Source organism: Mus caroli, unplaced genomic scaffold (genome assembly GCF_978045245.1).
Source record: "Mus caroli unplaced genomic scaffold, Mus_caroli_1 scaffold_14, whole genome shotgun sequence".
Classification (NCBI taxonomy): domain Eukaryota; kingdom Metazoa; phylum Chordata; class Mammalia; order Rodentia; family Muridae; genus Mus; species Mus caroli.
The window spans coordinates 111,351,910-111,370,451 of record NW_028227269.1 but is presented as its reverse complement, the minus strand read 5'-3'; the positions used below and the strand labels follow the sequence as shown (position 1 = coordinate 111,370,451).

At 49.7% G+C, this 18,542-nt stretch overlaps 2 gene segments (V, D, J or C); both read left to right on the top strand.

Annotated features, from left to right (window-relative positions):
- Positions 1 to 18,542, top strand: part of LOC110306601 (Ig alpha chain C region-like) — a 176,134-nt gene that overhangs the window by 117,691 nt on the left and 39,901 nt on the right.
- On the top strand, positions 3,902 to 13,007 carry LOC110306604 (Ig gamma-2A chain C region secreted form-like). The segment is given in 6 exon segments: positions 3,902 to 3,945; positions 4,288 to 4,460; positions 11,377 to 11,667; positions 11,984 to 12,046; positions 12,156 to 12,485; positions 12,598 to 13,007. Coding segments are annotated over 6 exon segments (1,224 nt in total).

Sequence of the window (18,542 nt, the reverse complement as noted above, 5' to 3'; positions counted from 1 at the left end):
CCCACATGGCAAGGTCTCACCCACCCAGCATCAGCTCTGTCCCAAGTCTCCTCCAAAGCTCTACTAGGTAGGTAAGGGTGAGATGTGGGGGTGAATCATTCAGGAGCTAGCTCACTTTGTACAGGCCATGGCTGTCTAGAAAGTTTTAAAGCTGTCAGAACAGAGCAGATAATTATTCCAGGATGATCAGAGCAGAGGACAAGGTTCAAAGGCAGCTATAGAGAAGTTATATTCCTTGCTATAGAGAAGATCGTTCACTATGATCCTCTTGCACTACCTTACAATAACAACATTGCTATGGAAAGTGAAGAAATAAGAAAGAGAAGAAATACTCTAGAGAAAGATTATACAGGGGCTGTCAAGTGTCTCTGCTCTGCTGGGTCTGTCTGTGTCTTACCAGGGTTGGATTCTGTCTTCTCGTGTAGATCAGAAGACTTGGGATCCATAGCCTAAGATAGCACTGTAGAGAGGCCCAGAACAATACTTCTGGAATGTAGGAGTGTTAGCATCAATGGAAAGCTAAGGTTCACAATCTAAGGCCTCCTAAGCAAAGACCTAAAGCAGGAGCCAGGTGCTAGCTGGGCAGTGAGTTCTCAGATGGAATTTAAATGTCTTAAGGTATATCCTTGACTATTAGAGACTGTTCAAGTCTATATATGCTCGACTGGTGGCTATATGAGGGAATAAAACTGGGCTGGAACTGGCCAAGAGAAGATCCTGTCAGCATAGCCAAGAGGGAGGGGGAGAAGGGAGAGGCAGAATCTTAACTAGCCAGTGCCATTGCAGCCTCTGGTGTTGGGAAAGACCTGCTCTACCTAGAACTGAGGCACAGCAGATTCCTGTGAGTGGTGTTGCTGCTGGAGAAGCCATAGGGAGATGGACCCTGGAGGTATTCATAGCTCATGCACAGACAGCTGCATGGAGCCTGGACTTTGGTCAAGTGTACTGAGCAGGTGCTACAAAGCTGGGCACTTAGGACACACAACTGGGAGTTAGGACAGTGGAGTGTAGCCTACAAAGAGGACAGCTGCCCTATCTGAGAAAAGCTATTTAATCCTCAGAAAACCTCTGCTCAGTGTGCAACCAGACATCCCTCCCTGCAAAGCAGTGAAGGAAGGACAGAGCTCATGAATTTAGAGATCATTTAGGCCTGGGACTGTTTTCTTGCTCTGATAAGAGGAAATGTTGGTTTTGTCTCAGAGTTCAAGTGCACAGTCTGGCACAGCAAGAGTCTTGCCTTTGTTTCTGTGGCAGTGATAAAGTCTCCTGACAAGAGCAGTTTTCCTCAACCGCAGGTTAAGCTTAGGGTCTATCCCCGTGGGAAGGGAAAGCAGGAACCTGGGGTAGCTGGTCCCTCCACAGTGACAAACAGAGAGAGGGGTGAGCACGTGCCCACTCCCCAGTGACCCATGATGTTAGGGAAGAAATCCAGTGGGGAAGAAGAGGGAATGGAGGAGAGGGAACAGGGATTGGTTTTATACATTAAAAGTATTGTGAGATTCCCTAACAAGAAAGAAAGCTACTGCACAAACGGCTCAGCAGGAAAAGGCACTCTGTGTGGAGTACTTCAGTGGGTTATGAAACGGTGATGGCGAAACCCAGGTGCACTGAAAATCCAGGAGCTGAATTTGATCACCAGGACCCATATGGTAGAGGGGAAAGTAAATTGATTCCCAAAAGCTGTCCTCCATATGTGCACCATGACATGTGCATGCACACAACCACACATAAACACATTCAACATAAACACAACACTCATACACTCACACATGCCACACACATACACACAGAAAGACACCACATACACACACAAAATACACACCCACAATCACACACATCGTACCCACTCTCACAACACAGAGAGAGAGAGAGAGAGAGAACGAGAGAGAGAGAACAAGAGAGAGAGAGAATCATACATGGACACACTCAACATAAAGCCAACACAATACACACACTCATACACATCACACACCACACACACATATTCACACACCACTCTCAGGTTCCCAGAAGGAAATCTTGCCATAATGCCCATGGGCCACAATCCTTCCAGGAAGACTTTCTCAGGAGGCTGAGGTAGGCAGTCTTTGGGAAGGTGTCATCCAGGATCTGTAGTGATCCTGCAGATCCTGAGAAACATTCGCTCCCCAGCATGGTCTTTTGTCTACTCACTATTTCAGGTGTTTCTTTGTGTAAGGGTGCATGTGTATTTGAGTGTGTGTGTTGGTGGGAGAGCACATGCCACAGAACACAGAGCCATCAAAGGACTTGCAAGAGTAAAGTCTCTCCTCCACATGTGAGTCCTAGATGTGGAACTTCGGCATCCTTACCTCCTAAACCACCACTCTGGTCCACTCATTCAGTCTTATACTGGTTTGTTTATCCATTCATCTGGCTCTCCTGAGGCAAGAGCCCTTTGCCCTCCAATCCCAGCAGTCAGCATTGAAAGCACACTGACAGTGATGGACACATAAGAGAGGAAGCAGTACCAGAGATGAAGCCAGGGTACAGAGACACTGCCCATATCTGACAAAGGGTGAAGATCTAAGGCCTGGTTGGGGATCCTTAGAGGATCAGGCAAGGCCTCTGGTATAGCAGAGACCCAGCACTCCAGATCAATTCTACTGACAGAGGCTTAATTATTTCTCTTGAATGGCTGCACTGACCAATAGATGATGGGAAAGGTCCATACTGACCTGTGGGGTTCATGCAGAACTGAGGTTAGCAGATGGGGTTTGAAGTTGGTCATAAGAAAGGTTTGACAGGAAGAACCCAGTGCTGTGACCTTAGGTGTCCTCGCTGGGCACATCTCTTCAAGACCGTTGATCTAGGGGAGAAAATGACATAAGCATGACCTCCAGCTGACCATTCCGCTGCTGAACTTACACTCATCAATTTTCTTCTCCATTCAGGTACTACCTGGTACTGTCTATCTTGAGTCTCATTGCACATACTAGCCTGCCTAGTACAGAAGCTGCCAGACATAATTACTGACCTCCTGAAGTAGTACAGCTTGAACAAAAAGAAAAATGTTAACTTGCTCGCACCACTGCACAAAGCTCCAGACTTCCATGATATAGTTACTGGCTCAGGGAAGTGATCTTTGACCAAACAGCCAGGTGGCCATGGGAACCAGAGACTAGATGGACAGGGCCATGGTTCTGGCTGCAAAGTGGGGGATGTGAACAAACTGCCCAGCCTAGAGAAGCCCTTTCCTCCATGCAGCCCTGGGTCCTCTAGGATTGGTTGAACCCCTACTCTTCATGAACCTGGCCACTCTCTAAACCTTCCAAACATAGCCCCTTCTCAGGCTCCCAGGACCTTGCTTTAACCCCCCTTCCTTACCCTGTACCCCACCAAGCCCTGCCACCATCTGATCTGGTATCAATGAGTACTATTATTCCAATATATATGGTTGACTACACTGAGTGTTCCCACTGTTACCTATCATATAAGACCCCAGGATTAGAATTGTGGAATGTGACCCTAGAAATGAAATCCAAGTAAATCCACCCATCAGAGACCCTCCCTACTCATAGCCTCTCTTAGTTTAGCAAAGAACCACTTCTGGATCCTTGCCCACCTTCTCTCTGCAACCATATGATCCACTGTTTGGTGGCACTGTCAGAAGCTGGAGCACTTTCCCCTCAACACCTGCCTTCTCCACTCTGCACTCTCACTCCAGACTTCACTTTCCTCCTTGAGCCAGAGACACTTCTGGGGTCTACAGAGATAGCACTGGTTGGAGAGAGAATGGCAGAGGTTGGTACCTAAGCTGGGTTATAGTTCAGACTGAGAGAAAGCCTCCTCCATTGAGGTGATCAGGAGAGTAGACATAGGCACTCAGCCACAGGCAACCCAGGAACACTGGGTTGAGACAACTAGGCTTCACATCTTCTCTATGGGTCTCAAGAGAACCACCTCCCTCGCCCACCCCTACAAGAGGTAACCTAGACCATGTGTGGACTCCCCCTGCTCTCCCCTACCCCAAACACTGAAACCAACAGAAGAAAGAGGAACCTCAGGAAGCGTCCCGTGTCACCCAGTTTCAATCCTGTTCTTAGTAGGTACTGGGTTGGGAGAAGTGTGATCTTCACACCTCTGGGGCAAGGACTGTAAATCCTGGAAGGATGAGGCAGAGCTCAGAGCTGGGCTGTTAGAAGCACAGTGACCAAGCAAAAATAGCAGCAATCTTCTTCACGTGGCTCCACATGTGAGTGTGCTCAGCTGAGAAAATGGAGAGAGCCACAGCCTAGGGAGAGCAGGGGGCCTTTCCAGACCTAACAGATGGAAGATCACAGGAGGAAGGGAAGGAGTTGACAGATCAGCCCCCCAAAAAGGGCCTGTCTGTTGCAGAGAAAAGGTGCCTACCTGCAGCCTGGGGTCAAGCAGGAAGACTCCAGAGTTCCCACACACAGAAGAACGGACCAGTAAGCTGCGCACATCTACAGACAACCAGAGTAAGCCTCAAGGAGTTCAGGGGAGAGACCCAGAAAGCTGAGGGTCTGGCCTGGCCAGCAGACTGGTGGACAAAGGACAGCTGAGGCAGCAAAGGAAGGAAAATCCAGTGTAGAAAGGGTAGGGCAGAGGCCTACAGGATTGAGAGAATAGGTAAAGAGGGGATGGGGAGGGTTCATCGGCAAAGGCTGATGTACCTACCTGAGGAGCTAAAGTAAGAGTTGATGACCTGGAGCTCAGACTTCAAGAACAGCATTGGATAGTGGATTCCAGGAATGAAGCTGAAAGAAGGTAAATATCTCAAGAGAAAGGCTACCACCTGTGGAACTCTGGGGACCAGGCAGTACCGATGCAGGTATGATTCCAGCAGTACCAATACAAGTATGGATCATGCACTAGAGATATGGGTGTGGACCAGGCAGTACAATGCAGTTGGGGACCCACAGTACATTTGTGATGGGGAAGAGGCATACAAATACAGATGAGGAAAAGGCAGTACAGCTGTAGGTGGGGACCAGGCATACAGCTCTCGGTAGGGAATGGGTAGTACAAGTGTAGGAGGTGACCAGGCAGTACAGCTCTGGGTAGGGGCCAGGCAGTACAGCTCTGAGTGGGAACCAGGCAGTACAGTTCTGGGTGGGGACCAGGCAGTACAGCTGTGGGTAGTGCCCTGGCAGTACAGCTGTGGGTAGGGATGAGGCAGTAGAGCTGTGGGTAGGGACCATTCAGTGCAGCTTTGGGTAGGAAACAGGCAGTAGAGCTCTGGGTAGGGAACAGGCAGTACAGCTCTGGATAGAGACCAGGCAGTACAGCTCTGGATAGAGACCAGGCAGTACAGCTCTGGTTGGGGACCAGGCAGTACAGCTGTGGGTAGGGACCAGGCAGTACAGCTCTGGGTGGGGACCAGGCAGTACAGCTGTGGCTAGTGCCCAGGCAGTACATCTGTGGGTAGGGATGAGGCAGTAGAGCTGTGGGTAGGGACCATGCAGTGCAGCTTTGGGTAGGGAACAGGCAGTATTGCTCTGGGTAGGGACCAGGCAGTACAGGTCTGAGTAGGGACTAGGCAGTCCAGCTCTGCGAAGGGAACAGGCAGTACAGCTCTGGATAGACACCAGGCAGTACAGCTGTGGGTAGTGAACAGGCAGTACAGCTGTAGGTAGGGACCAGACAATACAGCTGTGGGTGAGGACCATGCGGTACAGCTGTGAGTAGGGACCAAGCAGTAAAGCTGTGGGTGAGGACCAGGCAGTACAGCTCTGGGTGGGGACCAGGCAGTACAGCTGTGGGTGGGGACCAGGCAGTAAAGCTGTGGTTAGGGACCAGGCAGTACAGCTCTGGATGGGAACCAGGCAGTACAGCTGTGGCTAGACACCAGGCAGTACAGCTCTGGGTAGGGAGCAGGCCGTACAGCTATGATTAGGGACCAGGCAGACAAGCTCTGGGTGGGGTTCAGGCAATATATCTGTGGGTGAGGACCAGGTAGTACAGCTCTGGTTGGGTATCAGGCAGTACTGCCTTGGGTAGGGACCAGGCAGTTACAGCTGTGGGTGGGGACCAGGTAGTACAGCTCTGGTTGGGTATCAGGCAATACTGCCTTGGGTAGGGACCAGGCAGTACACCTGTGGGTGGGGACCAGGCAGTACAATGTGGGTAGGGACGAGGCAGTACAGCTGTGGGTAGGGACCAGGCAGTGCAGCTTTGGGTAGGGAACAGGCAAGGCAGCTCTGTGTAGGGAACAGACAGTAGAGCTATGGGTAGTGACCAGGCATTCCAGCTCTTGGTTGGGACCAGGCAGTATAGCTGTGGGTGGGGACTAGGCAGTACATGTGGGTAGGGAACAGGGAGTACAACTCTGGGTAGGGAACAAACATGCAGTACAGTTGTGAGTAGGACCAGGCAGTACAACTGTGGGTGGGGACCAGGCAGTACAGTTGTGGCTAGGACCAGGCAGTAAAGCTCTGGGTGTGGACCAGGCAATACAGCTCTAGGTGGGGACCAGGCAGTACAGCTCTGGGTGGGGAACAGGCAGTACAGCTCTAGGTGGGGAACAGGCAGTAAAGCTGTGGTTATGGACCAGGCAATACAGCTCTGGATGGGGAACAGGCAGTATAGTTCTGTGTAGGGAACAGGCCGTACAGCTGTGAGTAGGGACCAGGCAGACCAGCTCTGGGTGGGGAGCAGGCAGTACAGCTGTGGGTGGGGACCAGGTAGTACAGCTCTGGTTGGGTATCAGGCAGTACAGCCTTTGGTAGGGACCAGGCAGTACAGCTGTGGGTAGGGACCAGGCAGTGCAGCTTTGGGTAGGGAACAGACAGTAGAGCTATGGGTAGTGACCTGGCAGTACAGCTCTTGGTTGGGACCAGGCAGTACAGCTGTGGGTGAGGAACAGGCAGTACAGGTGGAGGTGACCTAATGAGGGCTTAGTAGTCAGAGACATAATACCTCCAAAAGCTCAGAAACCCTGGGAGAGCAGCTAAGTGGAATCTGGGGCTGGTGGTACATGGGAAGACCAAGCCAAACAGATCTAAATAAGCTGGGCTGGTGGAGGTAGGCAAAACAAACAAAGGAGCTACACAGGGGCCAAGGGCCTAGGCAGGTGTGGTTAACAGGGGACCAGGACACTCTCCAGGGACCAAAAAAAAAAGGTTTACAGGAGTTCTGGAACAGAAAGGAGTTGGGAAGGCAAGCTGAGCCTCTGTAAAGATACTGTGGCAGTTGTCAGAGTCTGGACCTCAGAGCTACCCCAGGGACTAGGGGACAAATCAGAGCAGCTAAAGGGGGTCTGGGGATGAGAGGAATGTGGGGGGCCAGTGCTAGAAGCTCATGGGAGTTGATGATGTCAGGAATGTGGGGGACCAGAAATAGCACATATGTGGAGAGTAGGGGATGGTAGGAATTGGGAACCAGACCTAGAAGTTAGAAAGGAACTGATGCAGGTCTGAGTGTTAGGAGCCAGACCTTGCAGCTATGGTGGAGCTGTGGTAGGTGGGAGTGTTAGGGACCAGTCCTAGAAGTCATGGGGCAGCTGGGGATGGTAGGAATGTGGAGATCACTCCTGGAAGCTATGGGGGAGCTGAGGATGGTAGGAGTGTGAGGCCAAGGCCTAAAAGCTATTAGGGAGTGCCGGGCGTGGTGGCGCACGCCTTTAATCCCAGCACTCGGGAGGCAGAGGCAGGCGGATTTCTGAGTTGGAGGCCAGCCTGGTCTACAAAGTGAGCTCCAGGACAGCCAGAGCTATAAAGAGAAACCCTGTATCAAAAAACCAAAAAAAAAAAAAAAAAAAAAAAAAAAAAAAGCTATTAGGGAGCTCGGGATAGTAGGAAGTGGGCAACCAGCCCTAGCAGCTATGGGGTAGCTGGTGATGGTAGGAATGGGGAAAATAATGTTTGCAGCTACAGAGGAGCTGGAGATAGTAGTACAAAGTCCTAGCAATTGTGGGGGAGGTGGATATGGTAAGAAAGAGAGTAAATGCTCCTAGCAGCTATGGGACAGATGAGGAAAGGAGGATTATGGGCATCACTCCTGAAAGCTATGCTGAAGCTGAGGATGGTAAGAATGTAAGGGAACCAGTCCTAGCAGCTATGGAGGAACTGGGGCAGGATGGGGTGTGAAGGACTAGTCTATCAGGTGTGGAAAGCCTGTATAAGCATGGTTCTATGGGATAAAACCTAGTAATTATGGGCAACAGGGGCAAATATGAGAGTAAGGAACCAGAGGCTGATAGGATTACATAACTGAGGCTGGTAGGATTATAAGGGACCAGATGTGCAGCTATGGGGATCTGGGATAAATGGGAGTGAAATGGACCAGAAACGGTAGCTCTGGTGGAACTGTGGAAAGTAGGTGATCATGGAGAAAATCTATGGTCCAACTGGGACAGGTGAGGTGTGAGGAACCAGGCCCAACAACTATGAAAAATTTAAGGAAAGTAGTGATGTGGGAAGCTATATTTACCAGGTATGGGGGAGCTGGGTCATGTGGAAATATGAGAGGACAGAACTGCAGCCATGGGAAAACTTTGAAGTATAAGAAAGTATAATGAGGAGCTAAAGCAGAGCTGAAACAGATGCTATGGACAAGTTATAGAAAGTGGGAATATGAGGGACCAATCCAAGGACCTATGGAAGGACTGGGGAAGGTGAGGGTCTATGACATGAGGGAAAACAGCTACAGAAATGCTGGGGTTTATGGGAAGGGAGGTGTTATCCTGAGCACCTATAGGAGAACTTGGGCAAGTCTGTATCAGGGGAAACAGGGCAGGTAGCTTACAGAGAACAAGGACTAGTGCTGCTATGGAGCAAAGTCAAGCACCTACAGGAGATCTGGTGCAGACAGAGATGCCAGGAATGACTGAGGACCTAACAGAGTCTGGGGAAGGTCGAAGAAAACAGGAGAGCTCAAGAACCAGGATAACCCTGAGAATAAGAGTGAGCAGAAGGCTGAGCATTTACAGAGGGTGTAGTAAGTATCAGAGTTAGGGTCCCAGAGCAGCTGCAGGAGGATAGAGGACAGAGCAGTGGCAAGGTCTCTGGGACAGGTGGGAGTGGTAGAACACAGAGAAGACCTAGAGCTCTGGAGAACAAGCTGAGCAATGACAGGGGAAGTGGAGCTAGTGGAGTTGTGGGACAAAAGACAATATAGCTACAGGAGATCTGGAGAAGAGAGGAGTATGATAGACACACCCAAGGAGTCACTGAAGATCTGGGGTTGTTATGGGGGCAGGGGGCAAGGAAACAGGCCAAGCAGCTCAATAGAGGTTGGAGACTTGTTAGCCTGTAGAGAACCAAGCCACACAGCTTGGTTCAGAGGTTTGAGAGGAGAGGGGCACATGGGGTCCCCAGAAACTCTAGAAACTTAGGGGACAGTGTTGAGAATCTGCAGGGGAGCAGGAACAGGTAAAGATAAAAGGAATGAAGCATCTGTAAGAGAGTAGGAAAGATGGGATTAATGGGCATCCAGTAAAACCCCAGGAGGGAGCCCCAACAGGGATGTCTGGGAGCTCAGGCCAGACATTAATCAAAAGCACAGGGGAAGGAGAGGTGGTAAAAGGATTCCAAGCCACCCTCCAGGACAATGCAGCAGCCAGGGAAGAGGGTAGAAAACCATCCAGAATGGGGCAGCTGTAGACAACAGGGTGTGAGAAACAGGGATGAGACTGAATGGCTGGCAAGCAGTACAACTTAGTGGGCAAGTTGTCCCACTAACTACCCTGACTTCAAGCTGAGAGGGACAGAAGGATATGAAAACCAAGAGCTCTTGGAGGCAGCTAATGCAGCTGGCTCCTCTGATTGTGGGGAAAGGACTAAACACCTGTTAGCTAATGAGACCAGCACAGGAAAACTAGCAAAATGGAGCTTGTGGAAAGCTTCCAGAGCTGGGAGCATGGGAGATCAGGAGAGTGTGAGATCCACAGGATCTAGGGGCTCATCTCAGAGGGTGAAGAAGAGTGAAAAACTCTGCTCAGGACCTCTCCACAGAGGAGAACTTCCTGTGGACCCAGGAAGTGACAAGGGTCCTCCCTTACACACTTCATGGCAGAGGCCTGTGGGGGCTCAGGCTGACAGAGCAGTTGTGTCTCAGCTGGGTAAGGAAGAGACAACAGGAAGAGAAGGGAAAGGGATGGGAAAGGACTCCGGGCTCTCCTGGAACTCAGGCAGAAGAACAGCTTGGCTACAGAGAGTCCTCGGGGGGGCCAGGAGAGTTGTCTGATTCAGCAGAAACAGAGGCAGGAAAAGACTCTGGCACTGACATCCTCTGAGTTAAAGTTTTATTATCAGAGGCCCTAGCTCGGTTCCTCAAACATTATGGAAACGTAAGGCAGGAGGTGAAACCTCCTATGAGAGCATGAAGTAGCCTGAGTTGACCCACAGAAGAGAGGTGGGGTAACTCTCAGAGTTTGAGCAGGGGATGGTGATAGGTACTGTACAGGAGAGGTGGAAAAAGCAGAAAGGACCTGGAGTGAGAATGAATTGAGCATTGGTGTTAATTTACTTCAATGAAAGCAGATGCAAGGAAAATACTTGACAAACTAATACTCTTTTGCAACCCAGAACTCATTGTTCAGTATGAATTTCCATACAAATGAGAAAAAGTGTGTTATTATGATTAAAAGAGAATTAACTCATGTCAACAGGGATGGAGGACAAGATGTCTTCCTGAGGAATGCAGCACACATACCTATTTCCAGAGCTAGAGTACGACAAAGAGACTTTTCTGGGTCCTGGCAACATTAGCACTATCAAAGAGGACTCTGGGCAATGTAAAGAATGAGGAAGGAGGAGGAAGGTGGTTGAGATTATCAGATTCTCATCAGGAGACTGAGCTGCTTAGCACAAGTACCAGATAGTAGCCAGATAGGTCAAGGCACAAAGGCTGCCCACAAACAGAAGGTGTAGGTAGGGGGTTGTTGGTGATCCTTAGGAAGCAGGGACTAAGGTCCAAAGAGAACTAAAGTCATAGTAGAACCTAGAATAGAGATTTAGGAAAAAGACCTTGCATAACGGTAGAAGGTGTTTCTGTAGATCTTCATCAATGAATGATCAGGTTTCATGGGGCTGGAGAGACTGCTCAGTGGTTAAAAACAATAGCTGCAATTCCAGAGGACCCGGATTCCATTGCCAACAACCAAATGGCATCTTACTGCTATCTGTAAGAAAAGCCACTTTCCGGGTATTCAGTGCTCCCTTCTACCAGAATAGACATCTGGAACACACATTATACACAAATTCATACATAGAAAATAAAATACACGAAAAAATAAGGGCATGTTAGAGCATCAAGTGAAGGAAGCTGCTGGCACTGCCTGTCTCAAAGCAACTGAAAAAGACACAGTCTTTACAGCCAAGCTAAGACCAGAGCCTCTCCAAATTTATGAGGCCACAGATATCAGAAAACCTCACACATCCTCCTTTCTTGCAGCCAAAACAACACCCCCATCGGTCTATCCACTGGCCCCTGTGTGTGGAGTAACAACTGGCTCCTCGGTGACCCTGGGATGCCTGGTCAAGGGCTACTTCCCTGAGCCAGTGACCGTGACTTGGAACTCTGGATCCCTCTCCAGTGGTGTGCACACCTTCCCAGCTCTCCTGCAGTCTGGCCTCTACACCCTCAGCAGCTCAGTGACTGTAACCTCGAGCACCTGGCCCAGCCAGACCATCACCTGCAATGTGGCCCACCCGGCAAGCAGCACCAAGGTGGACAAGAAAATTGGTGAGGAAAACCAGGGGAGTAGAGGTTCACAAGTGATTAGTCTAAGGCATTAGCCTAGCTAGACCAGCCAGGATCAGCAGCCATCACCAGGAAAGGGAACTTAGCCCAGAAGAGAAGGAGATACTGACTCGGACTCCCTCTTAGAAACTTCTAACTATGACCACCTTCCCTCAAGGTCATGATCCTCTAGGATAGATGTCCTGGTCATTTCCAGGATCATCCTGACCTAAGCCCATACCCAGGGACAAAGTCTCCAAGCCCTGGTTTGGTGCCTTTTCTCCTTCAACTCAAGTAACCCTCAACCTTCTCTCTGCAGAGCCCAGCGTGTCCATAACACCCAACCCCTGTCCTCCATGCAAAGAGTGTCACAAATGCCCAGGTAAGTCACTAGACCAGAGCTCCACTCCCAGGAGAATGGTAAGTGCTGTAAACATCCCTGAACTGAAGTAAAAGCCATGTACAGATCCATTTCCATCTCTCCTCATCAGCTCCTGACCTCTTGGGTGGACCATCCGTCTTCATCTTCCCTCCCAAGATCAAGGATGTACTCATGATCTCCCTGACCCCCAAGGTCACGTGTGTGGTGGTGGATGTGAGCGAGGATGACCCAGATGTCCAGGTCAGCTGGTTTGTGGGCAACGTGGAAGTACACACAGCTCAGACACAAACCCAGAGAGAGGAGTACAACAGTACTATCCGGGTGGTCAGTGCCCTCCCCATCCAGCACCAGGACTGGATGAGTGGCAAGGAGTTCAAATGCAAGGTCAACAACAAAGCCCTCCCAGCGCCCGTTGAGGGAAAAATCTCAAAACCCAAAGGTGAGAGCTGCAGCCTGACTGCATGGGGGCTGGGATGGGCATAACGATAAAGGTCTGTGTGGACAGACTTCTGCTTCAGCCATGACCTCTGTGTATGCTTCTACCCTCACAGGGCCAGTCAGAGCTCCACAGGTATATGTCTTGCCTCCTCCAGCAGAAGAGATGACTAAGAAGCAGGTCAGTCTGACCTGCATGATCACAGGCTTCATCCCTGCCGAAATTGCTGTGGAGTGGACCAGCAATGGGCATAATGAGCTGAACTACAAGAACACTGAACCAGTCCTGGACTCTGATGGTTCTTACTTCATGTACAGCAAGCTCAGGGTGCAAAAGAGCAGTTGGGAACAAGGAAGTCTTTTCGCCTGCTCAGTGGTCCACGAGGGTCTGCACAATCACCACACGACTAAGACAATCTCCCGGTCTCTGGGTAAATGAGCTCAGCACGCAGAAAGTTCTCAGGTCCTAAGAGACACTGGCACCCATCTCCATGCTTCCCTTGTATAAATAAAGCACCCAGCAAAGCCTGGGACCATGTAAAACTGTCCTGGTTCTTTCCAAGGTATAGAGCATAGCTCACGGGCTGATAGTTCTGGCCAGGTTTGGAGGACAGCCTTGTCTTTAGGTTTCTGCACTGCAGGACTCAGAGCTCATGAGTCATCATGGCCTGAAGAGTGGAACTTAGCTTTAGGCAGTGTCTTTCCTTTACTTCCCATGAACCAGCAGCTGCCAGACATAGAGATAATCCTAGGACACCTCAAATGGAGAAGGATACAAACCCACCTCCCCCAGGCTGTTCCTCTCCCCAGGCCCCACTTCTTTACCTAAGGGTTTCTCTAAGTCTATTGTAGAGGCACACATGGCCAGGGATATTCCAGAGGCCCTTAACATCCATACACTCAACTCAGGCAGCTTTTCACAGATGAGGTCTGCATACCCATACAGATGGCTCACTCCTGCCTGTGCCATGTGGGGCTGAAGCACATGGCTCTTGCTGCCCCAAGGGAGGGACTATTAGATAGCCACACTCATGCTGAATCCTGACCCATTCAAATTAGCCTGCTGAACACCATCCAATCCATATAGCACATGTATCCTCATACACATGTGCACACACACATTTAACGCACGGGGACCCCGCCTGTGTGCCCTGCACAGCACCTACATCCAGCAATGTATCACCATACACTCGGCCAAAAATTCAATGTCCACGTTTCTGCCATCACAATCAGACACACCTTTCCTCTTCTGCGCCCACTGCATTGTATGTTTAACACAAGTCCTCAGAAGCCACATTCACCAGGTATATGTCTTGCCTCTACCTGCAGAAGAGATGACTAAGAAAGAGGTCAGTCTGACCTGCATGATCACAGGCTTCATCCCTGCCGAAATTGATGTGGATGGGCCATGCTTCATACCTACTTGAATTATGCAAACCATAGCCATAATGATCTGAATCATTTCACACTGGGATGTTCCCAAGATCAGGCAAGACCAGCAACAGGCTCTGCTGATGACTGAAGGACAGCAAAGGGTCAGTCCAGCTGTATAGCCACTGTTGACCTGGGTTACAGGCCCTGCTGACCCTCTACCTTCTCCTATGTTGAAGGAATGAAAGATGAGAAAAGCATAGAGGGCCCTTGCACTATCCAGGTCACTTTGAGGTCCACCAAAGGCATTTTGGAGTCAGGTGGGAAGCTGAGACTTATGTCCCAGAGGGAAAGGAAGGAAAGCAGGCCCCAGGGAGGGTCTGCTGGCTGAGTCAGGCTGGAGCTCTCTCCTCTGACTCCATGCAGACATGTCTGCCTCACAGGCAATCTCTCCCAGCACCAACCATGTTGGGACAAACACTGACTGTCCTCTCTGTTCAGGGCTAGACCTGGATGATATCTGTGCTGAGGCCCAGGATGGGGAGCTGGACGGGCTCTGGACGACCATCACCATCTTCATCAGCCTCTTCCTGCTCAGCGTGTGCTATAGCGCCTCTGTCACACTCTTCAAGGTTAGCACTGTCTCCCATCCTCTGCTGTGATGTCTGTGCTGACCCCAAAATATCCTCTCACTCTTCCCCAGATGTAGTAGGACATTACTTTGCTGTCCCCACTCTGTCCCACACACCATTTCCTCCATTCCCTGAGCCATCCCACATTGCTCTATGTGACTCCACATGGTGTCCCACACTGTCTGCCCTTCTGTCTTTCTGGCTGTCCTGCGTGATCCTGATACTGTCTTATAAGACCAAACCTCCTTGTGTCCACACTAGCCTTCATGAGATTCATGGTGTCTAACACACAATCCCCTTGATATCCCCCTCAGCCTCACCATGGCTCAAGGTACTCTGTGAGCTATCCTCATACCATCTCCACCTCAACTCCCACAATATCTCCACTCTTACCACTTCCCATACCCAGTCTCCTACCTGTATGAAGGGAATTGAAGGAGAGACCGGCCTCTGTCTTTCCCACAGGATTGGAGGGTCTGAGCATGGGTGTGGTCTCTGACTCTCACTTCTTCCCCACAGGTAAAGTGGATCTTCTCCTCAGTGGTGGAGCTGAAGCAGAAGATCTCCCCTGACTACAGAAACATGATTGGGCAGGGAGCCTAGGCTACTTCCTGTGGGATCAGAAGAGCTTCCTAGCCCTGCAGAGGCCCATCCATCCTACTGTGCAGCCTAACAGGGAGGACACCCTCTAGCCCTATGACTCTCTGATCCAGAACTCTCCATGGTCTCCCCTTTGGAGGACCACATGCACAGCAGGCTTTACCCCAGACCTAAACACCTCCATAGCAGTTGCCAGATATCTAACTACTCCGGACCAGAAGAACCATCTCCTTCCAAACCAGCACTAGGGGATCTGAGATCTCAGAACGTTTGCCTCAAACGAGCTGGGAATCCAGGTTTCCTGAGTTCTGCTGCAAGGACATCAGCCCTGGAGTTGGCCTGGACTTCACTTTTTTTTTTTCAAATATGTCCTCCAAAGAGCAATGTTTTCATGTCATTGAAAGGAGACATCTGCTAAGAAGACCAGGGTCACTATAGCCCAATGGGTCACTCTGGTATCCTTTGCATCCACAATACTTGGCCCTCTTCCTTCCTGGTACTTCAGTGAAGCCTGGGCTGAGGAAAGGATCTGTGATCCGCAAAGTGTTGGGACGAGCTCCCTGAAGAATGCGCAATCTTCTATTCCTGCTACCCACTCAACATGCTGGATTCTCAGATGCAGAATCCAATCCACAGACACCGTTGACCACACAACCTCAAGACAAGGCCACTGGCACCTCCACAGAGACACCATCCACACTCTGTGGAGACATAGAACTCCTCTGTGTAGGCTCTACAAAGCACTAGCAGGGACAAGTGTATACACCACTGAGTACTGACTAGGTTACCAGGCAGAAAAACCTCCAGGAGAGCCCTGAGGAGAAGATTCCTGTTGGCTCAAAAAAGAAAAAAAATCTGGGTTGGGGGAAGAAACAATGGGGGAGAGATGTGAACAGATAGTTAGAAAAAAGCCATGGTGCCGCAAGTCTGTTCTGCGGGACTGATTTCCAGATTGGACCACCTACAGCAGAAACCATCAGTTGCAGTGGCAATCTAGGAGGATCAACCTGGAATAGGAGGCCTACTGTGGTCAATGGAGAGTAGCCCTGTATCTATTTCTCCACTGCCTCATATGGACAATAAGAAGCCAGAGTCCCCAGACAGAAAGAAAGAGTGTGCACCAGCGTTTCTGTGACTGGAAGGAAATGCTTAGACATTTTGGATCTTTAAAGCTTCTTTTTTTTTTTCTTTTATATCGACCATGAACGCCTGCTCTCTCGCTCGCTCTCTCTCACTCTCTCTCTCTCTTTCTCTCTCTGTATCTCTCTCTCTCTCTCTCTCTCTCTCTCTCTCTCTCTGTATCTCTCTCTCTATCTCCCTCTCCGTCTCTCTCTCTCTCTCTCTCTCTCTCTCTCTCTCTCTCTCTGTGTGTGTGCTTCTGTGTGTGTGTGCTTCTGTGTGTGTGTGCTTGTATGTGTGTGTGTGTTCTGTCTCTATGTGTGTGTACATTCAAGCATGTTGTTGTATTTGCATTTTAAACAATAAAACATTCTTTTAATATTCTGTATCTCATGGTTCCCCTTCTATGTGGATCAGCCCTAACACACAGGAACAGGGCACAATTAAACAGACCAGAGCCATGCACTGCCCTCTACCTCCATCCTAGTGTTTCCTATCAGGGCTGCCTCAGTGGGTCCCTCAAACATGGGTTCCATACCTTGCAAAGCCACCAAGAGCTCAGGCACCTCCTCCACATAGAAAGTTTTTTTTTTTCCCAGCAGGAGGCTGTCCTACAAAGCTCTGCTATTTCGGTAAGGGTGCGATGTAGGGGTGACTCATTCAGGAGCTAGCTCACTTTGTACAGGCCATGGCTGTCTAGAAAGTTTTAAAGCTGTCAGAACAGAGCAGATAATTATTCCAGGATGATCAGAGCAGAGGACAAGGTTCAAAGGCAGCTATAGAGAAGTTATATTCCTTGCTATAGAGAAGATCGTTCACTATGATCCTCTTGCACTACCTTACAATAACAACATTGCTATGGAAAGTGAAGAAATAAGAAAGAGAAGAAATACTCTAGAGAAAGATTATACAGGGGCTGTCAAGTGTCTCTGCTCTGCTGGGTCTGTCTGTGTCCTACCAGGGTTGGATTCTGTCTTCTCGTGTAGATCAGAAGACTTGGGATCCATAGCCTAAGATAGCACTGTAGAGAGGCCCAGAACAATGCTTCTGGAATGTAGGAGTGTTAGCATCAATGGAAAGCTAAGGTACACAATCTAAGGCCTCCTAAGCAAAGACCTAAAGCAGGAGCCAGGTGCTAGCTGGGCAGTGAGTTCTCAGATGGAATTTAGATGTCTTAAGATATATCCTTGACTATTAGAGACTGTTCAAGTCTATATTCTCTCTAGTGGAAGCTATTTGAGAAAACTCAACTGGACTGGAACTGGTCAAGAGAAGATCCTGTCAGCATAGCCAAGAGGGAGGGGGAGAAGGGAGAGGCAGAATCTTAACTAGCCAGTGCCATTGCAGCCTCTGGTGTTGGGAAAGACCTGCTCTACCTAGAACTGAGGCGCAGCAGATTCCTGTGAGTGGTGTTGCTGCGGGAGAAGCCATAGGGAGATGGACCCTGGAGGTATTCATAGCTCATGCACAGACAGCTGCATGGAGCCTGGACTTTGGTCAAGTGTACTGAGCAGGTGCTACAAAGCTGGGCACTTAGGACACACAACTGGGAGTTAGGACAGTGGAGTGTAGCCTACAAAGAGGACAGCTGCCCTAACCCTGAGAAAAGCTATTTAATCCTTCACAAACCTCTGCTCAGTGTGCAACCAAACATCCCTCCATGCAAAGCAGAGAAGGAAGGACAGAGATCATGAATTTAGAGATCATTTAGGCCTGGGACTGTTTTCTTGCTCTGATAAGAGGAAATGTTGGTTTTGTCTCAGAGTTCAAGTGTACAGTCCGGCACAGCAAGAGTCTTGCCTTTGTTTCTGTGGCAGTGATAAAGTCTCCTGACAATAGCAGTTTTCCTCAACCGCAGTTTAAGCCTAGGGTCTATCCCTGTGGGAAGGGAGAGCAGGAACCTGAGGTAGCTGGTCCCTCCACAGTGACAAACAGAGAGAGGGGTGAGCACGTGCCCACTCCCCAGTGACCCATGATGTTAGGGAAGAAATCCAGTGGGGAAGAAGAGGGAATGGAGGAGAGGGAACAGGGGTTGGTTTTATACATTAAAAGTATTGTGAGATTCCCTAACAAGAAAGAAAGCTACTGCACAAACGGCTCAGCAGGAAAAGGCACTCTGTGTGGAGTACTTCAGTGGGTAATGAAACGGTGATGGCGAAACCCAAGTGCACTGAAAATCCAGGAGCTGAATTTGATCATCAGGACCCATATGGTAGAGGGGAAAGTAAATTGATTCCCAAAAGCTGTCCTCCATATGTGCACCATGACATGTGCATGCACACAACCACACATAAACACATTCAACATAAACACAACACTCATACACTCACACATGCCAC